We start from the raw sequence: 24748 nt of genomic DNA on the forward strand, positions 1-24748 counted from the left end.
CCGATGTACGTGCAATTACCCTTTTGATCTCCTTTCGTAGACGTTCGTTCTCCATCACAATTTTCTCCATTCCTTTGGTTTTAGATTCAAGTTTGGAATTCAGCTCAGCCTCACTTTGACTCTTCAGTTTCTCATAGTCGGTCTTCAAAAGAAAAAGAAAAACAATGAGTGAAGGCAGAGCCAGTAACAGATAAGAGTTAATACACATACAAAGTGCTTATAGGAGACTTAAGGCAGAGCCAGTAAGAGATAAGAGTTAATACACATACAAAGTGCTTATAGGAGACTTTGCTTGTGATGTGGTTATAACCTTTAGTTTCTCATTTTGTTGCTTCAGGGCAGCAAGTCGCTCCTGGTCTGCGGGTGCTTGGGATTTCTTTAGGGTGTCATTTTCCCTCTGCACCCTCTCCACCACCTTCTTCATCAAGCCAATGGTCTTCTCCAGTTCAGGGACTGTTTTGCCACTGCGACCGCCCTGGTGACCAACAGATGAAACATCATTTTACAGGTGGAACAGGACTAACCTTACATCTTGAATGAGTGAATTACATTTGAATCTGACACCATCAGTGAATTTGCAGTTATTCAATTCAGTGTCTCTGCTTGCCTAGACTTTTGTCTTTGTCTCTTTTTAGGTGAGATTCTTTTTTAAGGTCATTAGGTTGCTGTTGTTTTTAACCTCTAAATTGTTTTGTCTAAGTGTGTTTTCTGAGCAGATAAACTGGAGTGTATATAGTTCATGGGTAACTCAATGTACCTCATGGATTTGGGACAGTTTTTTCTCCGTCTCTGCGTTCTCCTTTTTCAGCGCGTTGCACATGTCCTTCAGGTGTGCCACTTGATCCTGTCCAAAAAACACAAGGAGCAAAGAGGATGACACTCCTTCACACTGCAGCTTCCCTTTGCTAATCTCAAACATCTGTGACTTATCAACAGTGATACTGATTTAAATACCAGTAGGAAAATACTACTTGTTATATATCTCTTTGTTGAATGAAAGCACCTTTATTCAAATTAAGTTTGTATGCTTTGTGTAATATTTTCTTATGCTATGAATGTCTAAACAGAACAGAACCGAATAATTGACTTGCTTTTAAAATCAGCACCAATACCAGAACATACTAGAACTCTGAGTCTGAGAATTATTTTTCAGGGCCAAGCCAGTAGCTAGTTCTCTGGACTGGGTTGTGTACCTTGAGTCTCGGTAAGTCCTTGTTGGTTTGCTCCAGCTGGAAGCGGAGCTCCAGGTTCTCGGAGGCCAGCTTGAGGTTTTCTGTTTGGAGGTCTGCGTCTTTCTGTGATGGCGTTCCCGTGCCTCGTCCTGAAGTCTAGAGGAAAGCCAAGAACAGTTGTCATTATACAGCTCATGACATGCACACAAAATCAGTCACAGCAAAGTCATTAAAGGGGCAAAACTTTGCTGCTGTTGGATGGAAACATTGTATCTTCAAAACATCAGTTCTGGAGGTTTCAAGGCTCCTGAGGTAAAGAAACCTCCTCAACTAACAGGGTTCCCACACTTTTTTCCCCTTTCCCCCATTTTCTCCCCAATTGTACTTGGCCAATTCCCTCTGCTGTCCCGGTAATTGCTCCACCCCCTCTGCTGATCTGGGGAGAGTTGTAGACTTGCACATGCTTCCTCTGATACATGTGCAGTCTCCAGCCGCTTCTTTTCACCTGACAGCAAGTTCCACCAGCAGGATGTAGCGTGTGGGAGGATCACGCTATTCCCCCAGTTCCCCTCCCCCTGAACAGGTGCCCCGACCGCCCAGAGGAGGCGCTAGTGCAGCAACCAGGATTCATACCGCACTGGCTTACCACCCGCAGACACGGCCAATTGTGTCTGTAGGAACGTCTGACCAAGCCGGAAGTACCGCTACCAGGAATTGAACCCGGGTCTCTGCGGTGGTAGGCCAGTGTTTGACCTCTACACTACCCAGACACAGTATACTTTGAGAGACACGGATCAACATTACTGTTACAACACTGAGAATTCTTATGAGAACTAGCAGGCTTTACAGAAGCTCACAGACAACTATTAAAAAGAGAGATGTGACGCGTGAAACAAGGATGGAAGACACACATGCAGACAGAATGGCAGAAGGTAGCCTGCTTACTAATGTAAAAAATATATCAAAAGAATTTAAATTTCTATTCTTGCAAAAAAAATATATTAATTCAAACACTTTCAATGACCCATGTCTATTTAAAAAAAAAGGCCTAGATTTTTCTCTCTCAAATTCACCAACTTTCAAGGATTTCAAGGGCCTGTGGGAACCCCAACTAAAGACATGACAGTTACAAGGTTTTTCCTCAACAGCAGCAAAACGTGACAAACACACAGTGGAGGACTGCAAGGAACACAAGCCACCCTGCTCTGCTAGCACTACTGCTACAGCTGCATGGTCACAACACTACTGTCTCTGTGACTGTGGAAGCTGGAGGTACCTTCATGTCACTAGGGGATCTGCTTTTGCATTTTCCTACGTCGCCATCAGCAATGACACAAGAGTCATGCCAACTGCAAGCCAGATCTAGCGCTGCGAGATTGCGCTCCATGGTCGCATCTAGCTCAGCCGTGCAGGAATCATCCGGCTTATCTTTCGCTTCGGCCTTCCCCTCACCGATGCCCTCTGCATTCACCTGCTTTGGAGTCGCTCCCACCGATTTAGAACGTGACTGAGCCCATCCAGGTCTCTCCGCCTTGGACTCACTTCCTTTTGGGCGTTGGAGTTTAGGGGACATTTGGGGTTTAGGCGAGCTTCCTTCTTGCCCTCTGTTTCCTGCCGCACGAGGGCTCGATCGCTTTTTCTCCACATCCTTCACTTCCACTAAGGCGGTTTCTTTCTCTTTATGCCTTTGCTTTGGCTCCCTCTGCTGGTCAGAGGGGCAGGTGTGGGCGACAGAAGGCGGTCCCGTGCTGCCTTTGCCAGGGCCTGAATCCCCGACATCAAACGTGAGAGAACGCAGCCCTCTCAGAGACGGGGAGGAGGAGCCTTTTCCCTTCATGTGCACGGAATGGAATGAAATCCGGTGAGGAGAAGAAAGATGCAGAGAGAAGAGAGGAGGTGAAGAAAGAGATGCAGAGAGAAGAGAGGAGGTGAAGAAAGAGATGCAGAGAGAAGAAAGGAGGTGAAGAAAGAGATGCAGAGAGAAGAGAGGAGGTGAAGAAAGAGATGCAGAGAGAAGAGAGGAGTTGAAGGAAGAGATGCAGAGAGAAGAGAGGAGGTGAAGAAAAAGATGAAGAGAGAAGAGAGGAGGTGAAGAAAGAGATGCAGAGAGAAGAGAGGAGGTGAAGAAAGAGATGCAGAGAGGAGAGGAGGTGAAGAAAGAGATGCAGAGAGAAGAGAGGAGGTGAAGAAAGAGATGCAGAGAGGAGAGGAGGTGAAGAAAGAGATGCAGAGAGAAGAGAGGAGTTGAAGGAAGAGATGCAGAGAGAAGAGAGGAGGTGAAGAAAGAGATGCAGAGAGAAGAGAGGAGGTGAAGAAAGAGATGCAGAGAGAAGAGAGGAGGTGAAGAAAGAGATGCAGAGAGAAGAGAGGAGGTGAAGAAAGAGATGCAGAGAGAAGAGAGGAGGTGAAGAAAGAGATGCAGAGAGAAGAGAAGAAAGTAGGAAACAAATTATGAAAGAAGGTGAGGTGATGATGAACAGAGAGATAAAAGGAAAACGTTTGGGGCCGTTTAAAGGAAGACTTTGCTGATTTTCAACCCGCTTTGTATCATTACAATGTGGGTAATATGAGCAGATGGGCAGCGTTGACCTTCTCTTCATGTTTTCCTACGCTGTGAGCTCTGCAGTTTACTCCAGGCACGCGTTTTGCGTCATTCTGACACAGAAGTGAAAAGATGTTCTGCTCAAGTGCAGCTTTTCCAACTACAGATTAAAAGAAAATCTGTATGCGCAGATTGCGCACATCCATGGCGAATGCATCGAGAGCCTTAACGAGCGTTAATGACCCATGCCACCTGGTGGGGGCAGCGTTTCTGCAGGCAGACAAAACGGACATTTCTCGGTGCAGAAAATATATATAGAGAAGGTAAACACTGTCCATCTGCTTATATTACGGAGCATGAAAATCGGCAAAGCCTTCATTTAAAGCAGACCTGGGCCAAATGCTATGGAGAGATAGGATGATGCCTTTTTGAATACATGTAGAGTGATATGTATTGTCTGCTGTCTATTGGATGTCCTGTACTGTCCTGTTGTCTCTGTACTATGTGTACTGTACTGTCCTGTTGTCTCTGTACTATGTGTACTGTACTGTCCTGTTGTCTCTGTACTATGTGTACTGTACTGTCCTGTCCTGTTGTCTCTGTACTATGTGTACTGTACTGTCCTGATGTCTCTGTACTATGTGTCCTGTACCGTCCTGTTGTCTCTGTACTATGTGTCCTGTACTGTCCTGTTGTCTCTGTACTATGTGTACTGTACTGTCCTGTTGTCTCTGTACTATGTGTACTGTACTGTCCTGTTGTCGATCTGCTTATCTCAATATGATTTGATACGCTTCACGATTCAATTCAACAACAAATAAAAGTTCAATGACAACAAAGTCTGCATAAGTATGTTTATTTCTGAGCCACTAATCTTAGACATTTTTAAATTGGTGCTTACATTCCAACAAGCCAGTGCGATTGCTAGAATGTAAACAACAATTTAAAAATGTCATTACAAAGGGAAAATAATATCTTTTGGATGGAGAGCGAGAAATTGTGATGTCAAGCAGTCTCATTTGTGATTATGACTACAGGAGAATAACATTGATCTAATATCACCATTAATTGTTTTGCACCACGATATGTATTGTCACTTTTTTTTGCATATGTATCGCTATATCATCCCATCCCTAGCGGCTATAAAAATCAATCAATCAATCAATCAATCAATCAATCAATCAATAAAAAATACTGCAGGTGACACAGTGACAAAGTCTGTCCTGTGTAGACTTGCATGTAAACAGTGGCACTGCACTGTGTCAGTGAGCATGTGAGACAGAGGTTATATGAGCACTTACAGAAGGTCTGGAGGAAGACTCTTTGGACATCTGGCGCTCCACAGACTGGAGTCTCTCCTCCAGGTAGCGGTTCCTCAGGCTCAGGTCCTCCATGGCAGCATCTCGAGGTAAAGCCTGCTTCTGTCTGGAAGGTAAATCACCTACTGAAGATCTGGCTCTGCATTATGTGGCCACATTTCAAGCAATTTGTTGACCCTTGGATCAAGAGCGACTTGGAATTAGGCCTGTGCTGATCTGCAAATTTAATAGTATACTATTATCTTGACCAAATTCTTCTTTTTTTAAACCACAATATACAGTATATATCAATATTAAGAAGGGCAATGTTTAAACTGTATTGTTGTGTACTAACTACAATACTTCTCCATAATATAATACACAAGACAAGAGAGCAGAATGAGGGCATTTTAAAGTTTCACCAACATAACAATAAATACCTTATGGCGAGGATGTTGGTCTCCAGCTCAGAGTTCTTTCTCATCAGCTCCTCCATCTGCCTCTCCATCTCGGTGGAGCGCACCCCCACCACCTGGTCAGCAGTCACACCACGAACCTTCAGCTTCTTCTGCAGTGCAGCCTTCTCTTGCTCCAGTCTGCCCACAAACACATCCAACAGTTCATCTACATCTAACCCACAAACACATCCAACAGTTCATCTACATCTAACCCACAAACACATCAAACAGTTCATCTACATCAAACCCACAAACACATCCAACAGTTCATCTACATCTAACCCACAAACACATCCAACAGTTCATCTACATCTAACCCACAAACACATCAAACAGTTCATCTACATCAAACCCACAAACACATCCAACAGTTCTAGTTGAGAGTGACAAACATCTAACCCGCAAACACATACTGTATGTATATCCAACACTTGGCATAGACATTTGGATTTGGATGCATTTACACCTCACGATCCTTACTTCTGAGGTGTTGCTTCCTTCTGATCTGTACATTAATGCTGCACAAGGCAGGAACCCTCGTCCTCCTCTCCCACTCAGCCTACCATCACTTCAGTGTTAGCGCGGAGGAGACGTGATGGCCAAAGAGCAGACAGGATCACCCAGGGAATCTGCAACCTCATCCGAGACGGATATGCTGCCCACATGTATTGTTGAGGGCAACGGTTTTCAACACTTGATCAATGTGATTGAGCCAGCCTCAACACACTCCCTTTAGTATTGTCAGCCATAGACATTTTGTAAAATAAAATAAAAATAAATGTGTGCGCGTGTGTGTGTGTATGTATATATACAGTATATATATACAGTATATATATATATAAATGATAAATCGATAATTGATTATTATCATTAATTGCCCTGTATTTCGATTATGGAAATGTATTCAAATGCACATCCCTAGTCCAGAAAAAAACTGGACTCACCAAAGTTAGATCTTTTTCTCTCTCATCTGTTTTGTTTGCTTTGGTCTAAAGTTAAAGCATCACAGACCCGTCGTTTGGTAAACATGAGCGAGTTGTGTGACGTTTACTGATGATGTCATGTTACATGATATCTGCATTTTTAAATCGGCAACATTCAAATAGTTACCCGTCGCAGCCATTTGGAGACACCTACTGTACATGCCAAGCCAAGCTGCTCATGCAGTTGAACTACACCTGATATACAACACAAAGTGGAGCATGGAAGCGCGCTGTGGAAACCCCTCCCCCAGTATTATATGCATGCAAAAATGTATGCGTATGCCTGGCACTAACCTGGCGTACAGCTCTTTGAGACTGCTGAGCTGTTTGCCCACGGACTCTGTCTCTCGCTCCTTCTCCTTCAGTGCACTCTTCACTTTCTCCATCTTGCTCTGCCATTTCTTGCCCTCCTCCCAGCGCACAAGCTCCTCTTTGGACTGCAGAGTCAGAGAAACAAGTCACGCATCAAATGAATGTCCGATGAACTGAAACATGCATCGAGCAATGAAGGCAATTTCATAATTGATGGTGCAAATGTAAAAATTTTGAAATTTGTATAACACTTTTTAAAGTAGTTAAATCTAGCCATGTGCAATAAATAACACACATGCACTTACTGTAGTGCCTTGGCTGAGCCGCCATGTTGTCAATGTAAACGGTCCTTGTTGTGTTGTGTGTGTGTTTTGGTTCTTGTTTTCTTGTAACACTGTGTCAAATTATTCTACTTTATGTTGTGTGATTTATTTAATGTTTTATACGAAGCAAGCGTGTAATGTGCCCCCCCGCCCCCCCCCCCCCCGAGGACAATAAAGTATAAGCTAACCTAACCTAATACTATGTTTGCTATTGACTGAATTGACACGTCAGCTTTTACCTTATCAACATTCACCGTTTTCCTTTCTGCTCTCCTGTCCAGTTCATACTCCAACTTCCTGATCTTCTTCTGCAGAATCTCCACTGTAGAACTCTTCCCATCTGGCTCTGGTTCATTCTACAGGCAAAAACAATATTATAGATTATAATTATTTCATGGCATTCCACTTTTGTCAGCTAGTGTACGGTGGTCCTGTATAGCTCCGTGTGCTTAGATTGTAGTCACTGTTGAGTATTATATCTGTGGATAGCAGCTGGGTGATGAGGCTGCCAACAACAACAAATCATTTTTTATTTTCTTAATTTCACAACAAATGAAATGACAGTGGGTCTAGAAATCCGAGGTTACGGCATTGCAAAGAAAAAAACTGCCCCCCCCCCCCCCCCCCCCCCCGGGGACAATCTGGGTTTCTCATATGGCCCCCCAGGAAAAATAATTGCCCACCCCTGGTCTAGAACCATATAAAACGTGTAACGTTAGTTATATGTGTATCGGAATTGAGCACAATTATTTCCCCCTATTTTCCCATAAGTGTTCCCAAACCCAGTTGGAGGCAGCATGGAAATGCTCAGAATCAAGATACATTTTGAATAGATTTCCAGACTTGTGTGGGAGCCCTGCGGTGGATGTGGGTGGTAGCTGTGAACTTATTTGCTTGTTTATTTATTGAAGATAGCTTACAATACATATTGATTAGCATGTAAATGTACATATGCCAGATTATAGCCAGAGGCTAATTTCCATAAAACAAACAATTTCAAACAGTATACAAGTGTACATGAACTTCATAAGCACAAAAGCAAACAACAGTACATATACAAGGCATAAAACCACACAAACTTCAGAACCACAAAAAATACAACCTATATCACAAACGACAATATAACATTATGTGCAAGTGGCGAGAGAAACCAGAGAAAGGGGAGACCACGATTTTAAGTGCCAAGTGCTAAAGTGACTGGTGTTAAAGTGCATGTGCTAAAGTGCTAGTGTGCTCATGTTATTGCACTTGAATTATAAAGTACTGCAGTAGATGGAATGGGAGATTGTATTTTGCACATTTGCCTTTTGCACAAACTTTCAGTTTTGTACAAGCTATTGCACTGAGTGAGCGTACACATCTGCTGACCTGCAGAGCGCTGCTGAGCCTGTTGATCTGCTGGTGGAGCTCGTGGCTCTCCTGCTCTCTGTCCTCCCTGTCAGCCTGTAGGCGTCTCTGGGCTTTCTGACTGCGCTGCAGCTCCTGCTTCAGGCCTTCCACCTCCTCCTTCAGGCCGCTCTCCCGCCCTCTGGCTGCTCTGGAGGACTCTTTGGCAGCTTGAAGTTCCTCGCTGAGCTCTTGCACCCGGGCCTTTGGAGGAAAGAGATTTAAGGGGACACGCCAACTTTTTGGGAGTTTCGTCCATTTGCCATATCGCCCATACATAACCAAGATACACAATACCTTTCCCATCACAGTATACAGTGAGCTTCAGTGGTCCAGTTATTTAGTATCACCAATGAATTGGAGGAAACGGTACAGCCGTTCAAAGTCACCAAAAACACACATTTCTAACAGCGCCTGATGCTTTGTGAATGCGCGGCCATATAGATACAGTAAATAAGAGGAGAAAATCTGTAATTGAGACAGATTTGGAAATAGAGTGCAGCTAAATATTTGGAAGGTGTTCCTAAAATGTTGTGCACACAGTATGTACAAAGCAGGTAAATGGCAGGAATATATATATACATACATACAAATACGTGGTCCCACCTTTAGGTCTTTGGTGTGTTTGTCAACTAGCATCTGGACATTGAGACTCTCCTCTTTCTTTGCAGCGTTGGTTATGACTTGCTGCTCCGCCATAGACGTCAACTCGGCCCGCAGCTCCAGCAGAGCCTTACTGAGAGCCTGAAAGCAGAGGGAGCAGACACATAGCCTCCAGGATGAATCCAGAGGGAGCAGACACATACTGTAGCCTCCAGGATGAAACCAGAGGGAGCAGACACATACTGTAGCCTCCAGGATGAAACCAGTGAGGGTTTACATCACGACAATGCACCACCATCCATTTCTGCTAAGGAATAGCTCACATCCCCTCGTCTCACACATTCCTCCTCTACTTCAACTTGATAAACAACAAACGGACATAATAGTTTGAATGTAGCTTAATGTAGTACAGGGTTCCCACACCTTCTTAATTCAAGCACTTTCCAGGCCCAGTTCCCTCAAATTAAAGGATCAAACACAGCATAGTTTTTGAGACACGGATCAAAGTTAATTACTGTTACGACACTCAGAATTTTTATAATGAGGCTTGAATGTGTGTACACTTCTCAACTGTGCTGTGTTACACTTTAATATATACTGTATATACAGTATATATATGTATGTATGTATGTATATATATATATATATATATATATATACATACATACATACATATACACACACACACACATATATATATATATATATATATATATATATAGGGATGCACCGATCCACTTTTTTCACTTCCGATCCGATTCCGATACCTGAATTTGGATATCTGCCGATACCGATATTATGCCGATACCAATATTTTTCTTGAATATACAGTATAGGCAAAGATTTGGCCAATTAAAGTTTTTTTTTTAAAATATACCTTGCAAAAAGCAGACAAAATTAAGAATATATACAAGGCAAAGAAGGATACTATTATACATTATTATACAAATTACGGCCAGAATTGCAAAAAATAATAATTATGTGCTGAACCTTGAGCTGTTTCTCTTTCTGAGCGAGCTGGGCTTTGAGTCTCTCCAGCAGGTTTTTCATGGTGTTGCTGGGGGAGCGGAGGTTGGCCTGCTTCTGGGCCTCCAGCTCGCTGCGGAGGTTCTGCATCTCCTTCTCCATCTGGGCCATCTGGCTCCTCAGCTCCTCAGGCTCCTCAGACACAGCCTTCAGCTGGGCAGCATGCTGATCTTCCAGCCTGCAACACCTCCCTGTTAGGCTGCTGCCAAAATGTTCTCACACAGTTGCTTCTCACTGTTTAATTTAGTTGCTTTTAACCCAGCGTTCTTTATTTATGCCTGTCATTTTTACTGTTATTATTGTTGTATTGCCTGTAAAGTGCTTTGTAACGATTGAGAGAAATGCTATTCAAATAAAATAGTAAATAAGTCCATTTAATTGACTAATTTAACTAATTAACACATTTTGTAATCATAATTATATAGTGGAATGAGGTAAATGTAACAATCTGGCGTTTCTATAAGTGGTTGTCACAGTTGTGGTGGTAATCACAAGACTGAAAATCCCGGCTCTATAATCAACAGACTTCTTGAGACCTTATTAATCGTACCAGGAAGTGAAGTATAATTTCAAAACCAAAATAAAGACAAAAACCTGTTTGAACATAGCTAAAGAATCTTCTGAAAGTCTGTACTTTTATTTTGTACTTAAGTAAAGAAATAAATGAACTGAATGCAACTAAAGAGGTTCTGATTCTGATTGTGTTTATTTGGAGTTAAAGGAATCTCCCCGGCTTCTTTTCTTCTTCTTCTGATTTCCCCGCCATTTTCTCCTCAATTGTACTTGGCCAATTTCCCCCTGCTGCCCTGGTCGCTGCCCCACCCTCTGTCGATCTGGGGAGAGCCTTAGACTAGCACCATGCTTCCTCCGACACATGCGCAGACGTTTCTTTTCACCTGACAGTCGGAAGCTTCACTGACAGGACGCAGCACGTGGGAGGATCACACTATTCCCACCAGTTCCCTTCTGCCCCGAACAAGTGCCCCGACCAACCAGAGGAGGCGCTAGTGCCGGAATCTCTCTGGCTTCACAGGTAAACACACAGAAATTGTCCAGTCCTACTGTAGAAAAGGGCCCATAATGGCCCACCGTCAAGCCTGTTCTTGGGGCAGTCGATGCCCACCAGCCGGCGCGCCACGACGTAATGATGATGACATCATCAACAATGACACCGATGATGTCATAGCATAGAGCTCACCTGTGAGGTCATCGGCAATGTCAGACATAACATCGATGATGTCATAGCTCCCTAGAACGTTGTGACATCACCAATGACGGGATGTCATACACCGAAACGCGAGCATATAAGCCAGGTGTCCTGTGACGCTATGCTTGACTAACCTCATCCAAGAGACTCCAGCTTGACTAACCTCATCCAAGAGATTCCAGCTTGATTCACCACATCCGAGAGATCTGCTTGATTCCTCCGAGATTCCTTTTCCTTCATAATGTTCACCTTCACCGCGACCAAACCCGGACCCGAACTGAATCCTGGCCATCTTCCAACCGGCCAGGCCCTGGTGCCTGATTGCCTTACACCCAGTCATCCCAGTGGTATTTCAACCGAGTCCCAGGACCGACAAGTCGGTCCCTACCTCCATCTCCGTGATTCTGATCGGTCACAGCCCGTGAGCCTTCATCCACGATCCAGCACACTTCACGAGGCAAGCCCAAACGCTTTGCCTCCAGCAAGCCAACAAGCTTCGCTACACCTACAAATATCTTGGTGTCCACCTCGGCAATAAACTAAAGTGAAAAAAGAATAGCAACAGCGTTTTTGAGAAGGCAAAGTCAAGACTAGTTTTCTTGAGAAAGCTTCGATCCTTCGACATCAGCTGGAAGCTCCTTTATGTTTTTGTTTTTTTATCAATGGAATCCTTGCTAGTGTCCTCTTTTATGCTGCCCTCTGCTGGGGGGCAGCATCAGTGCAGATGATTAAAAACAGGCCAAACTAAAAACACCTCTTTATTTCGAAGGCCATCCTCTATATAATGTTTTTAACAGACTCAGAAGCTCATTTAGTGAGCGATTTGTGTTGCCTCAGTGTTCCACTGAGCGACTCAGAAGGTCCTTTGTACCAGCAGCATTCAGATTTTTTAACAAACACAGATGTTAATCTTGTCTCAATGGCTTTTTATTGTGTCTGTGTACTGTGACTGTAGCTGCCTGATATTGTCTGTTGCTATTTGTCTGTTGTGGCAAATGAGTTTCCGCATCGGGAAGTAATAAAGCTTTCTAATCTAATCTAATCTAATCTAATCTAATCTAATCTAATCTAATCTAATCTAATAACCCTGTTTCACTAAGTTCAGAGACACTCACTTGGACTTCTCCTCAGCGTGCTGCTGAGCCCGTGCCTCCATGGCGGCGGCCTGTCTCTCCAGCTCTGCCGTGGCCAGCCTCAGCTTGCCTGTGAGGGAGGAGAGAGAGATGTCCTGCTCCGACACAGTCTGCTCCAGCTCTGCCAGGCGCTCCAGGTGCTTGGAGGTCGGCACACAGATAGAGGACTTCTTCATCAGATCCTGGAGGAGGGAGGGAAGGGAAGGGAGGGAATGATGATACATTGACCACGTAGTCCATTATTTACATGGACTGCAATATTCCGATATTAACCCAATTAAGACAATACTCTGAATAAGACACTGCCATGTAAACAGCATTTTCTGATGACCTTAACGGGAATAAGGTAGTCGCAGTAAGCAATAGTCGAAGTGAGTATTCGATCTTAGTTGCATTATCGATGTGCATTGTAGACATGCATACACCTATGATGTCCTATCAGAGTTTTCACATCATTTCGTTACAGGTATATGGCAGTCAGACTGCTTGACGACACATGCTCTAGACTAGAGTCTAGCATGCAGCGAAGTTGTGGAACTTGTTTACAAAAGAAAAGATGGATGCCACCGGTAAAAAGAAGTCCCAACTGTTAACTTGTATTTCCTATCTACTCTGTTCTTTACGGTAAAAGTGGTTTCACCTTGACTAGGTGACACATGAGCGGTGGGAGCGCTTCTGGCGATGATGAAAATGTCGGCGCCGGTGTGTGAGACTGAATAAACTCTGCAAACGAAATAATCGTGGTGTTTATTACCAACATCTTGTTCCTACCATGGTAGAAACATGACAGAAAGGCTTTCCCGTTAAATTCAGGAAGGAAACTCCGATGTAGGACATCATGTGGACGAGCGCCATCAGTCAATCGGACTCTGCTCTGTAGCATGTAAACGGGAATATGAATGGATAGAAATACATTTAAAAGCCCTGAAGGCAAAGATAACCCAGTGTCTGTTCTTAGCCTGGGGCTAAGGTTAGCCCCGGGATAAATCAGTGTCTGCTCTTAGAATGGGGCTAAGGTTAGCCCTGGGATAACACAGTGTCTGTTCTTAGCCTGGGGCTAAGGTTAGCCCCGGGATAACACAGTGTCTGTTCTTACCCTGGGGCTAAGGTTAGCCCCGGGATAACCCAGTGCCTGTTCTTAGCCTGGGGCTAAGGTTAGCCCCGGGATAAATCAGTGTCTGCTCTTAGAATGGGGCTAAGGTTAGCCCTGGGATAACAGTGTCTGTTCTTAGCCTGGGGCTAAGGTTAGCCCCGGGATAACACATTGTCTGTTCTTACCCTGGGGCTAAGGTTAGCCCCGGGATAACCCAGTGTCTGTTCTTAGCCTGGGGCTAAGATTAGCCCCGGGCTTAGAATGTGTAATGTGAAAAGGGCTCATGAGAGACATGGACACAAACGTACCATTGCAGTCTGCTTGAAGCGGTCCAGGGAGGTGTCAGTGTCCAGGTCCAGCTTGTGATGCAGTGCTCTCACCTCGGCCTCATGCTTCTTTGTCATCTCCTCTTGGTCCTGAGGTTCAGACGGGATGGAGTTTAGAAGCAGAGTCAATTCCACCTTCTAAAAGGTTTGATAGTATCATCCTTTTTGCTCAGATTTCTCTACAGGGACTCACTTTTCTTTCTTCTTTTTTTTTACCGCATAGCACAAAATGGCCAGAATATACAGTATCTGTGGGGTTATTAATCAATACCAATGATTCAATGATTACTTGGCGAGCTGCTGGGATTTATGTAGGGATGGGGATCGAGACCCAGTATTGGGACGCAGTTCCAAATTTCTCAAAACCAGGAAATCAATAAGATCTGAGCTTATCGATACTGCTATCAAGACTAGCAGGTCCTATGTCTCGAGAGACGAGAGATGTTATTTACAACAAATCACTGGTGCACAAACATTGATTGTCTAATAACGTTTTTGAATTCAATTGAATATCCTGGCAAACGCTGTTCAACTAAACAAAGAAGATTATTTTTTTAATCTTTTTTTCTATTTGTCCCCATTTTCTCCCCATTGTACTTGGCCAATTGCTCCTGCTGTCCCGGTCGTTGCTCCACCCCCTCTGGCGATGTGGGGAGAGTTGTGCAGACTAGCACACGCTTCCTCTGATACATGTGCAGTTGCCAGCCGCTTCTTTTCACCTGACAGCGAAGAGTTTCCCCGGCAGGACGTACAGTAGAGCGTTCCCCTCCCTCCGATCAGAGGTAGCCTGGGTAAACACAGCCTCCACGTGACCTCTATGTACTATCAGTTACGCTACAGGCATAGCCTGTGACGGGACGCTAGACAAACGTTTCGTCTTCCTCACAGTCAAAACAGATTTTGTTTTGACTCTGAGGAAGCCTGCATCGAAACGTTAAGTCACTGCACCTTATAAAAATATTTTTTCAGTGAATCGTGTACTCCAGGATCCTCTTTGGGTTCACCCATTGAACTGTTCTATCGATAAAGTATTGGTATTGGTATTGATAAAAAACGATCATTAAGCAGTCTCGAAAATGGTATCAATATCAATAAAAATGTATGATCCCCATCCCTCGATTTATGTACCAGTTTATTTACTTGCCAAGCTACGGTCAAACCTTGCGGTACTTTACCTGTCTGGCTCGGGCCAGTTTGTTCTGGTATTTCTTCAGCACTTCCTCTTTCTGCTCCAGTCGACTCTGGAGATTGTCGATGGTCTGACGAGCCACATTGAGAGCTGGCTGGCTGGCTGCCTTGCCCTCGTCCTGCTGACTCAGGTCCACTAGGAGGCGCTCTCTGCTGGCAGAGGCCGGGAGGCGGAGACGCAGCTCGTTGATCACTTTATCTCTGGACACGACGTTCTGTTCCACCTTCCACAAAGCCGCTTCTTTCTGCTTTAGCTTCTGCAAGAAGGAATCACAACCATTTTGTTTAACACAGACACACACACTAACATCACTTCCGTCACAAATCGTGACTGACAGAGAGACAGACATAGAAATTGAGTGAGCTACGCGCGCTCGATTCCTGCTTGCGCAGGCTCGCATACGCAGTTCGGCCGTTGCACGGCCTCGCCCGTGGCTTGGCTGCTGCGTGGCCTTGCCTGCTCTATTGGCATGCGCAGTGCACAATTGCTCAAGTTCGCATCACTCACTGATAACATCACAATTTGCTCGAGTGACCATCACGGATCACATGATTGCTCAACTTTGCATCACTGATGTCAGCGAGTGATCAGTAGTGAGAGAAAAGTAGTCTGCACATTGACTGATGATGTCATAGACACTGTGACATCATCAGTGACATCATTACTGACCAAAATCATCACAAATCTCACAATGTGGGACCCAAATCGCAGACAGAAAGACAGAGCCCACACACTTACTTAATTTTATATAGGGATAAAATTACATAATCATGAGGGGGGCACCTTTTCCCAAGCTTTGTTTGCGGGGAGTCTCAGACTTTGAAACCCCCCGGTTTAACATGTATAAAAAGTCATAGGAACTAATCTTGGCGACCTTGGCACAGAGACATACTGCCAATCACAGAGATTCAAAGTACATACTGACACACAGGGCATGTGCATGTAGTACTGTATTAGTATAATGTATTAGGAGTAGGAGATTATCCTTGTATATATACACATTAAATGTGATATGCTTATCTGGTTGTATGGTCTATATGAATATATATGAGACATAATTTTTTCATGACAGCAAAAACATGTGCGTTTCAAAATGGATGTGAATGCATGTAACATGGGGAGATCCAGTATGAATATGAATGAAGGGTCTGAACACTCTACCTCATCCAGATGTTTGCAGGTGGCCTGTGTCTCCATGATGGTGCGGACATGCTCTTTGATTTTCCCAAAGGCAAACTCCAGCTGATGGGCAACGGGCAGACTTGGGTCCGGTAAGGTACCTGCAGCTTCCTCAAACTGAACACAACCAAAGAACAAACGCTCAGTGTTTCCCATATAAAGAAGTGTGAGGCACGGTTTGGCGTCCTTTGGAGTTTACCTCAGGTAAATTAGCCTATACAGGGATTAACAGATTTCCATTGTTTAGTTTTGGGAGGCAGTAGTATGATCAGTATAAATTGTATAATGGGGGTTAATTGAAATACGAAGCCTATAAATTTTAATTGGCAGAGTAATTATAATTCCGAAACATGTTGGTGATGTAAAATATGAATTTTCATATAGAGAGAAGTGTGCACCCTTCATATAATTGCTTACTGTATGTAGACACTAACTTAACACGTCTTAGTTATCTGAGCTATGTATAGAAAGTTAACATGAGAGCAATGCAGTCTTGCATATTGCGCCTGTTCACAATTGCCTTCCACTGGACACATTGCTCTCACTGTAAGTAAGAACAAGTAATTAATCCAGAATCCAGTATAGTTTAGAGCTGTAAGAACAATTCATTGATTAGTTGTCAACTGTTAAATGATCGACAACTGTTTTGATAATCAATAATTGGTTTGAGTAATTCTTTAAGAAAAAAAAAGACACAATTCTCTTATTCCAGCTTCTTAAATGTTCTTAAATGTGAATATTTTCTGGTTTCTTTACTCCTCTATGACAGTAAGCTGAATATCTTTGGTTTGTGGAGAAAACAAGACATTTGAGGACATCATCTTGGGCTTTGGGAAACACTGATCGACATTTTTCACAATTGTATGCACCGAACAATCGATGAATCAACAGATTGACAATGAAAGTAATCGTTTGTTGCAGCCCTAGTATACTTCACAGTTAAAGTGTGTTCTCCGTTGCTTTAGTCATTACAAACATTTTGAGTAGGCAGTGTAACCACGGCAGTTTTGGTTAATAAATGTGCAAATGGGAAGAGTGAAGTGTGCAGTGTCCAGTGTGCAGAGTGCAGTGTGCAGAGTGCATTGTCCAGTGTGCAGAGTGCAGTGTGCAGTGTCCAGTGTGCAGTGTGCAGAGTGCAGTGTGCAGAGTGCAGTGTGCAGTGTCCAGTGTGCAGAGTGCAGTGTGCAGAGTGCAGTGTGCAGAGTGCAGAGTGAAGTGTGCAGTGTCCAGTGTGCAGAGTGCAGTGTGCAGTGTGCAGAGTGCAGTGTGCAGTGTGCAGTGTCCAGTGTGCAGAGTGCAGTGTGCAGTGTCCAGTGTGCAGAGTGCAGTCACTCTACCTTTCCAGCAGTGCCCAGAATTTCAGTCTGCTGCCTCTCATAGCCGTCTAGTTGACGCTCCAGCTCCACCTCTCGCTGATCCCATGCAAGCTGACGTGCTTCTTGAAGCTGACAAAGAGAGGAAGGGTTTCCTGGGTGAATGTGTTTGGGCATGAGCTAAAAACATGTTTTTGAGGAAAATCCATTGAAATTGCTACAGTTCTTTGAATATCAGATCGAAAACAAATGAAGTCCTTGAATCTGGAGAATCATAGGATTACAATCGTACAATTTAGCAAATGCAACTGCAGGGTGGCAGAGGCAGAGTAGGGTGGGCTGCCCCTGCCATCCTGTATTTCGTAAATTCACATATGTGGTCGCAGCTGTTGCATATTCGCGCTTGTTTTTGTATCACTTAATTTAAGTGCAGTATGTTTTTATTTAAATTTTTAAACATAATGAAACATTCTTTGTGGATTTGTGGCTGGTTCCAAGAACTTTGCTCTCACCGAGTTCTGCTGCACGACCTCCTCCTCCAGGGAGTGGATGGTGCTCTCCTGCTCTCCCAGCAGGCTCTTCAGGTACTTGATCTCCTCCTTCTGGAGGCCCAGCTCCCTGCCTCTCCTCAGCTCCTGCAGGCCAGCCTCTTCCATCTTCTTGTGCCACTCAGTCACCTGTTTGAAGTCAGTGGCTTTCAACCTTTACAGCTTATGAGATGTGCACAAGATACTGAGACCACAATAGACCAATAGTGTTTCATCCGGATGTGTGATCAAATTGTTGTCAGTGTTTTTAGAGGAACTATACATTTTCAAATAAAATACTGTCAAATGAATTGAATCAATCCATCAACCAACCAGATGCTGATTATGAACAAGATGATGACTCTTGTAAGGACATGTCTAAATTTGATTAGAGCTGCAATGAATGATTTGTCAATACAAATCGATTAGTCGATTGACAGAGGATTAATCGCCAACTATTTTTTTTTATAAGCGATTAATCGTTTAGACTAATTTTTAAGAAACAAATACTAAAATTCCCTCGTTCCAGCTTCTTAAATGTTAATATTTTCTCCTTTCTTGAGTCTTGAGTCTATGAGAGTAAACTGATTCTCTTTAGGTTGTGGACTGTTGGTCAGGACAAAAGAAGACATTTGAGGATGGCATCTTGGGCATTGGGGAAAAAGTGATCGACATTTTGCACCATTTTGTGACATTTTATAGACCAAATGAAAATAATGGACAGATTAATCAGTAATGAAATTAATGGTTAGTTGCAGCCCTACATTTGATACGGCAGCAACATTCGTTCCCCACTGACCTTTTGGGCTCCTTTCACATCCTTCAGCGTTGAGGTGAGTTCCTCCAGCCCTCGGAGCCTGAGCTCCAGCTCTGCTGCCCGGGCCTCTGCGCTCCTCCTCTCCTCCTCTGCCTGTCTCCTCTCCTCCTGGGCTCTGGCTCTGTCCTCCTGCAGAGCCCACATGGTCACAGAGAACTTCTCCTGCTGGGCCAGCGGCAGCGCTCCGGCAAACTGCCTGCGTAGTGCCTGGATGGTCTGGCGTAGGTGCTTGGTGCGATTCCTGCCCTCCTGCCGGGCGAGGTACAGGGTTCGCTCGCTAGCGTCCAGTCGCTGCTCGCCGCGGAGATTGTGGACCTCCAGCTGCTTGGCGCGAGCAGCGGCCGCCGCCAGCTTGCTCGCGGCGGCCGACTCGCTGAGCTGCAGAGCCACGATGTGCTGATACAGCTTGGCTATGAGGGTCTTTTCATCTGACTGTGACTGAAGGGTTAGAGTTAGGGTTAGCTAATAGCCATGATGTGTTGATACAGCTTGGCTATGAGGGTCTTTTCATCTGACTGTGACTGAAGGGTTAGAGTTAGGGTTAGCTAATAGCCATGATGTGTTGATACAGCTTGGCTATGAGGGTCTTCTCATCTGACTGTGACTGAAGGGTTAGAGTTAGGGTTAGCCAATAGCCATGATGTGCTGATACAGCTTGGCTATGAGGGTCTTTTCATCTGACTGTGACTGAAGGGTTAGAGTTAGGGTTAGCCAATAGCCATGATGTGTTGATACAGCTTGGCTATGAGGGTCTTCTCATCTGACTGTGACTGAAGGGTTAGAGTTAGGGTTAGCCAATAGCCATGATGTGTTGATACAGCTTGGCTATGAGGGTCTTCTCATCTGACTGTGACTGAAGAATGACACGGTGTTGAGATCGACGCAAACTGAAACACCGTCACACCACTCCCTAAAACAAAACCCACTACCATATTTGTTTATGTTTTGATTCATTTTGAAGATGCTTTTCTCCACTCCAGAATTGACTGAGCAAGCTATTATACAAGTTCAAAAGCTAAACATTTTATGAATGGCTCACCCTGTTCCTCCCTGTTTTGGATCCGTTTGTCTAACTGTATGCATGCTGTCTAATGGAATGTCTAACTGAAAAAGAACATGCAGGCGCAACAAAAGCCTTCCTTGGATCAATAAAGATAAACAAATAAGAAAAGAAAAGGAAAAAGTTACCTGGTAGTCCAGGACTTGTCTCCTCAGAGCCTCGACCTCTTTCTCTCTGGACTGCTGTCTGGCCTCTACAGCAGACACCTGCATATTAGCTATGTCAGCCACTTCCCGAAGCCTGTAGCAACAACCACACGTTTTGCACATTTACAATCTTTACAATTTAGGCATTTAGTTGATGTTTTCACCCTGAGCAATTTACAGTAGCATAAGCAACCAAGCAACCGACAGCACAAGGGTGAGAGCAACAGCTCCCTGTCAATAGACATAGCAGATAGTCCTGTGCTCCAGGAATGATCATGTATAGAGAATTGCTAGGTAAAGGAAATAGAGCCAAGGAGAAAAGGTAGGAGGATACATTTGACCAAATGTATTGTAAATGTATGTTTTAGAAAAAGAAAAAACTACAAAACAACTTTCCCCATTGTTGGCCTGGACAAGTTTAATTTGACTGCTTGAGAAATTATTGATTACACTGCCGTAACCTTCTAAAAACCTTAGAAAGACATTGATCTTTTTTTTCCTGGCTTGGAAAATGCAATCTGTCACATCATTTCTAATGAGGATCAATCTGTCACTCCAATGAGACTAATTTCTGCTGTCAGGTCTGCACCCTGTCAGACGTACTTAAGAGGCCTCCATACGCAGCTCTGCATGGGCTTTCTCCAGCTTGGTCAGGAGTTTCATTTGACCCACGGGTTAAAGCAAGAAAAGATTTGTGAGCCTGAAAAGTTGTCCAGGAGGAAATGGATACAATGTATTGAATTAAGTATTATATGACTTTACACCTGCTCTATGCCTGCTATCAGGGACGGTGCCTGAGAACTTTAAGTTCTGTTGACTGCTTGACAGATTATTGATTACACTGCTGTGACCTTTCCAAAACGCTCAAAAAGACATTGATCTTTTTTCCTGGCTTGGAAAATGCAATATTTGACTTCAATGAGACTCATTTCTAATGATGATCAAGCTGTCAGGTCTGCACCCTGTCAGACGTACTTAGGGCTTGTTTAGACGAGAACGGTCTGCACGCTGCATAAAATGTCAAGCTTTTGTTGCGTCCTATTTTACCCTAACCTTAACCAATCGTCACGTAACCAATCAGGGGAAACAGTGCAAATAATGTAGAGTTCGATAGAAGCCCGGCATTGAAACAGCTAATTATGCAGGTCGCCATTGTTTTTGTTGTTCTTCTATTCGCGCATGCCGATTATGCTGAATAAGTAATAGCCATGTGCAAAGTGGGGCCATGTCGTCACAGTTTTGACAAGAATTGCATATTGCCACTTTACACGGCGATGCTAAGGGTGGCGTTTTAAAAAGATTCCACTCTGGAACCCATCCAAATTTGCCGTTTTATGCAGAAACTGTTGTCATCTAAATGGTCCCTTAGAGGCCTCGATACGAAGCTCGGCCTTGGCCTGGACAAGTTTAATTTGATTCCTTGAGAAATTATTGATTACACTGCCGTGACCTTTCGAAATCCTTCAGAAAGACATTGATCTTTTTTTCCTGGCTTGGAAAATGCAATCTGTCACTCCAATGAGACTCATTTCTGATGAGGATCAAGCTGTCAGGTCTGCACCCTGTCATACATACTTGGAGGCCTCCATACGCAGCTCTGCCTGGGCTTTCTCCAGCTTGGCCATCCTGGCTCGGTCAGCGTCGCTCACCGCTTTGCTCACGCTGTCTGCCAGCTCATCTCTCAGCTCCCGCTCCACCCTCTGGGCCTCCGCGTTCAGCTTGCTCAACTGAGGACAACCACAGGTCAATAAAGCCAGGTGAACTGTAAATTAAGCCAGTTTTGACCATTCAAAATGGCCAATAAGGTTAAATCATGTTTAGAATACGGGGATATTTTATTGTGTCTCTACTCTTTGTGAAAAGTGGCCTACAGTAAGAAGAAATGAAAAAGAAGAAAAACTAGAGACCATCTTACGATGGGATCACACCAGCCACGACGGGGGGGGGGCAGCGGGCGTCTCCTTACTTGGATCACACCTATTTTCGAGCGCTACCTTTTTAATCGCATTTAAAAAAAAACGCATTTAAGTTTCAAAAGTCATAAAAGCGGTCCACATTTGTGCAGATTATCCTGCTGACACAAAGGCCGCAGTTTCATGAACTTTTGTTAACCACAGACCTTATTTCATGCATTTAAGCGAAATCCGCATTCTAAAACCCCATAGACTTTTCCCCTGAGGAGCCAACATGCTACTTCCGGACTCATTCCGACAGTACTCTATTGGTTTAACTCCGTCCCAGCAGACCCGACCAGGCCAGACCAGGCCAGACCAGACCAGGCCAGACCAGACCAGACCAGACTGATCAGTGTCCAGAGGCAGCTATGGGCGGGATTTAGGTGTGACGCCAGCGAGAAGCGAGCCCGTTATAGACGGTGATAGACAGATGTTCCATCCAATCGCCTGCCGGGTATTTTTTTAACGTGCACCCCCTTTTCTAAACCAATTTCCAATGATGAGCTCCCAGATGGTTCTGTGTAACAAACCAGCATCAGGTTATATTGCACAGGCAGCTACTGAAACTGATGTAGAGAGCTTCAGTGACCTTTAACCCATTGATACCTGATGCAGCATTTGTTTGTTTGTTTCCCTCATTTCTGTGTGTATCCCTTTAAGACGGTCTTAAAGGGATACACACAGAAATGAGGGATATACACGCAAATGCTGCATCAGGTATCAATGGGTTAAGATAGTTTTCACTTGTTTTTGATGCTTTGAATTTCGACTTGCATAAAAGCTGTCACATAAAAAGTTGTTGTTACTCCTGCTAGTAACATTCCAAAGCATTGTTTAGTGTTAAGAGTGCATGTATGCCAGGACGGTGAATAAATATTTGCACCATTAATCTGTCCTTACATGATTTATTGAATGATCAGTCATGTCGTTTGCCCTGAGCAACAGCTCCGATCTAAAATATGTGGCAGAAAAAAACGAATCTGACATAGTTTTTCTTGGCCTAGCTTTCATGAATATTGATGCATGCCTCAGGCACTTACCTCTGCAAACTTGGATTCCAGTTCTTGGTTGCGTTCCTCCACCTCCCTGAGGGACTTCCTAATGTGTTCATACATCTTGTGAGCATGCTCTGCTCTCTGCCTCTCATTCAGCTCCTTCATCTCCAGAGTCGTGATCCGCCTGGAGGCTGATACCATCTCACTGTTGGCCACTGCCTTCTCCGCCTTGTCCATGCTGCTCTCACCACCTGATATCAAGGAAAATACCATCACCTTTTTGATAAATACATTTATAATCGGATCATATAATAAGATTGAATTTTAGATAGAAAGCAAGCTGTTTCTACTTTCTTAACCCATCATCGCTCAAAATATTGGTTTGTAAACATACCTCTTAGAACTTCACGTTCCATGTAAAAGTCATGTTAAACGGTCATATACTCTAATTAACTACACCAATCGGTCAACTGGGCCTTTCTGACCCTAAACCGTGTCCTGATTGTAGCTTTAACGCAGCAAATCCATAGATACAGTCTGTCTGTGTGGAAATGCCCACAAAACGTTACTTCTGGTGTAGAACGGTGGGGGGAACCCCCCCCCCATATATCTCAATGGGCTGACTCACCAAAGGAAGGTGCTGTGGCTCTACACTACAGGATTGGGGATTCAAAAGCAGGTACACAGACGTCTGTTCAGAATGATGTGCGTTTACTGCGGGGGTTGGATCCCTGATGCTGTCTGCCTGGGCTAGGCTAGCAGCTAAATGCTAACTATGCTGAATGGGGTGAATCAGAGGATTTCCCCCATGCTGACCCATTGACACACACGTCCAGGTGCGGACTGCATAATCGGGCGCTTCGAGCAGATGCCCGGTGGCCTGGCCTGGCCTGGCATGCAAAAAAAAAAAAAAAAAAAATGTTTGCAGGCCAGGCCAGTCACCGAACCGCAGGCCAGTATGTATAAGTGTTCCTAGTTGCGCAGATTGCAGGCAGGCAGGCTGCAGGCAGCCAGGCAGGGAGGAATGAGTTAACTTTTCAGTCAAAGCTGCTGAGACCCCAGCGCAGGTGGGCGGGGCTTGCTGTTCAATGGTGCCAAAATGGAGAAGAAAAGAGGTGCAGAGAGGTGGAAAGCAAGGAGCCTATGTTGTGTCTTGGCCTAAACTACAATATCAGTGGTAGACAATTGTCTATTGCCTCTAGAATATTCGAGATAAATTAAATTAACACAAATTTTTATTTATTTATTTATATTAGGCTATATAAAAAATCCCATTGGTCAAATGTAAACAGTAGTGGCTAAACTGAAAGTATGGGTTGGATTGCTTTTGGGGTTTTCTTAACAAAAGTGGAGAAGGAGGCAGAAGCAGCACTAGCACTGCAGCAGGTGCTCCTGCAGAGCTGGAGGTGGTGTTGAACTTATCAGAATCAGGAACCAGGTAGGCTACAATTTCAGAGCATAAAGTGAAACATGTAGGCTATATGCTTATTGCTTTCACAGTAATGTGTTTTATGGGATTATCAGTAGGACTGCACAATACAGTTTAAAGTGGAGATGAAGCAGTTAGATTTTTTTGTATTTGCATTTAACCTCAGACAAGCCAAGACAGGACACTGTGAAGCTTTTGTACAGAGGCATGTTTTTGTTTTTACATCTTCAATACTTGCAGTTATCTAGGCAATGTTGAATTCTATTAGTGAACAAA

At 44.1% G+C, this 24748-nt stretch overlaps 1 protein-coding gene across 1 annotated transcript in view; it reads right to left on the minus strand.

Moving 5' to 3' along the window:
- Positions 1-24748, minus strand: part of cep290 (centrosomal protein 290) — a gene marked incomplete at its 5' end in the record, with an annotated part of 47585 nt that overhangs the window by 4715 nt on the left and 18122 nt on the right. The window contains 21 exons of the mRNA XM_083654148.1: positions 20-142; positions 311-475; positions 758-844; positions 1194-1328; positions 5016-5139; positions 5453-5608; positions 6748-6890; positions 7328-7444; positions 8457-8678; positions 9081-9218; positions 10068-10281; positions 12426-12625; positions 13845-13952; positions 15038-15307; positions 16213-16347; positions 17568-17675; positions 18056-18220; positions 18870-19325; positions 20076-20187; positions 21669-21820; positions 23089-23294. Of these exons, the coding sequence (XP_083510274.1) occupies positions 20-142; positions 311-475; positions 758-844; positions 1194-1328; positions 5016-5139; positions 5453-5608; positions 6748-6890; positions 7328-7444; positions 8457-8678; positions 9081-9218; positions 10068-10281; positions 12426-12625; positions 13845-13952; positions 15038-15307; positions 16213-16347; positions 17568-17675; positions 18056-18220; positions 18870-19325; positions 20076-20187; positions 21669-21820; positions 23089-23294 (3536 nt within the window). The remainder of the gene's footprint in view (positions 1-19; positions 143-310; positions 476-757; positions 845-1193; positions 1329-5015; positions 5140-5452; positions 5609-6747; positions 6891-7327; positions 7445-8456; positions 8679-9080; positions 9219-10067; positions 10282-12425; positions 12626-13844; positions 13953-15037; positions 15308-16212; positions 16348-17567; positions 17676-18055; positions 18221-18869; positions 19326-20075; positions 20188-21668; positions 21821-23088; positions 23295-24748) is intronic.

The sequence above is a fragment of the Poromitra crassiceps genome, assembly GCF_964638095.1.
Source record: "Poromitra crassiceps genome assembly, chromosome: 18".
Classification (NCBI taxonomy): domain Eukaryota; kingdom Metazoa; phylum Chordata; class Actinopteri; order Beryciformes; family Melamphaidae; genus Poromitra; species Poromitra crassiceps.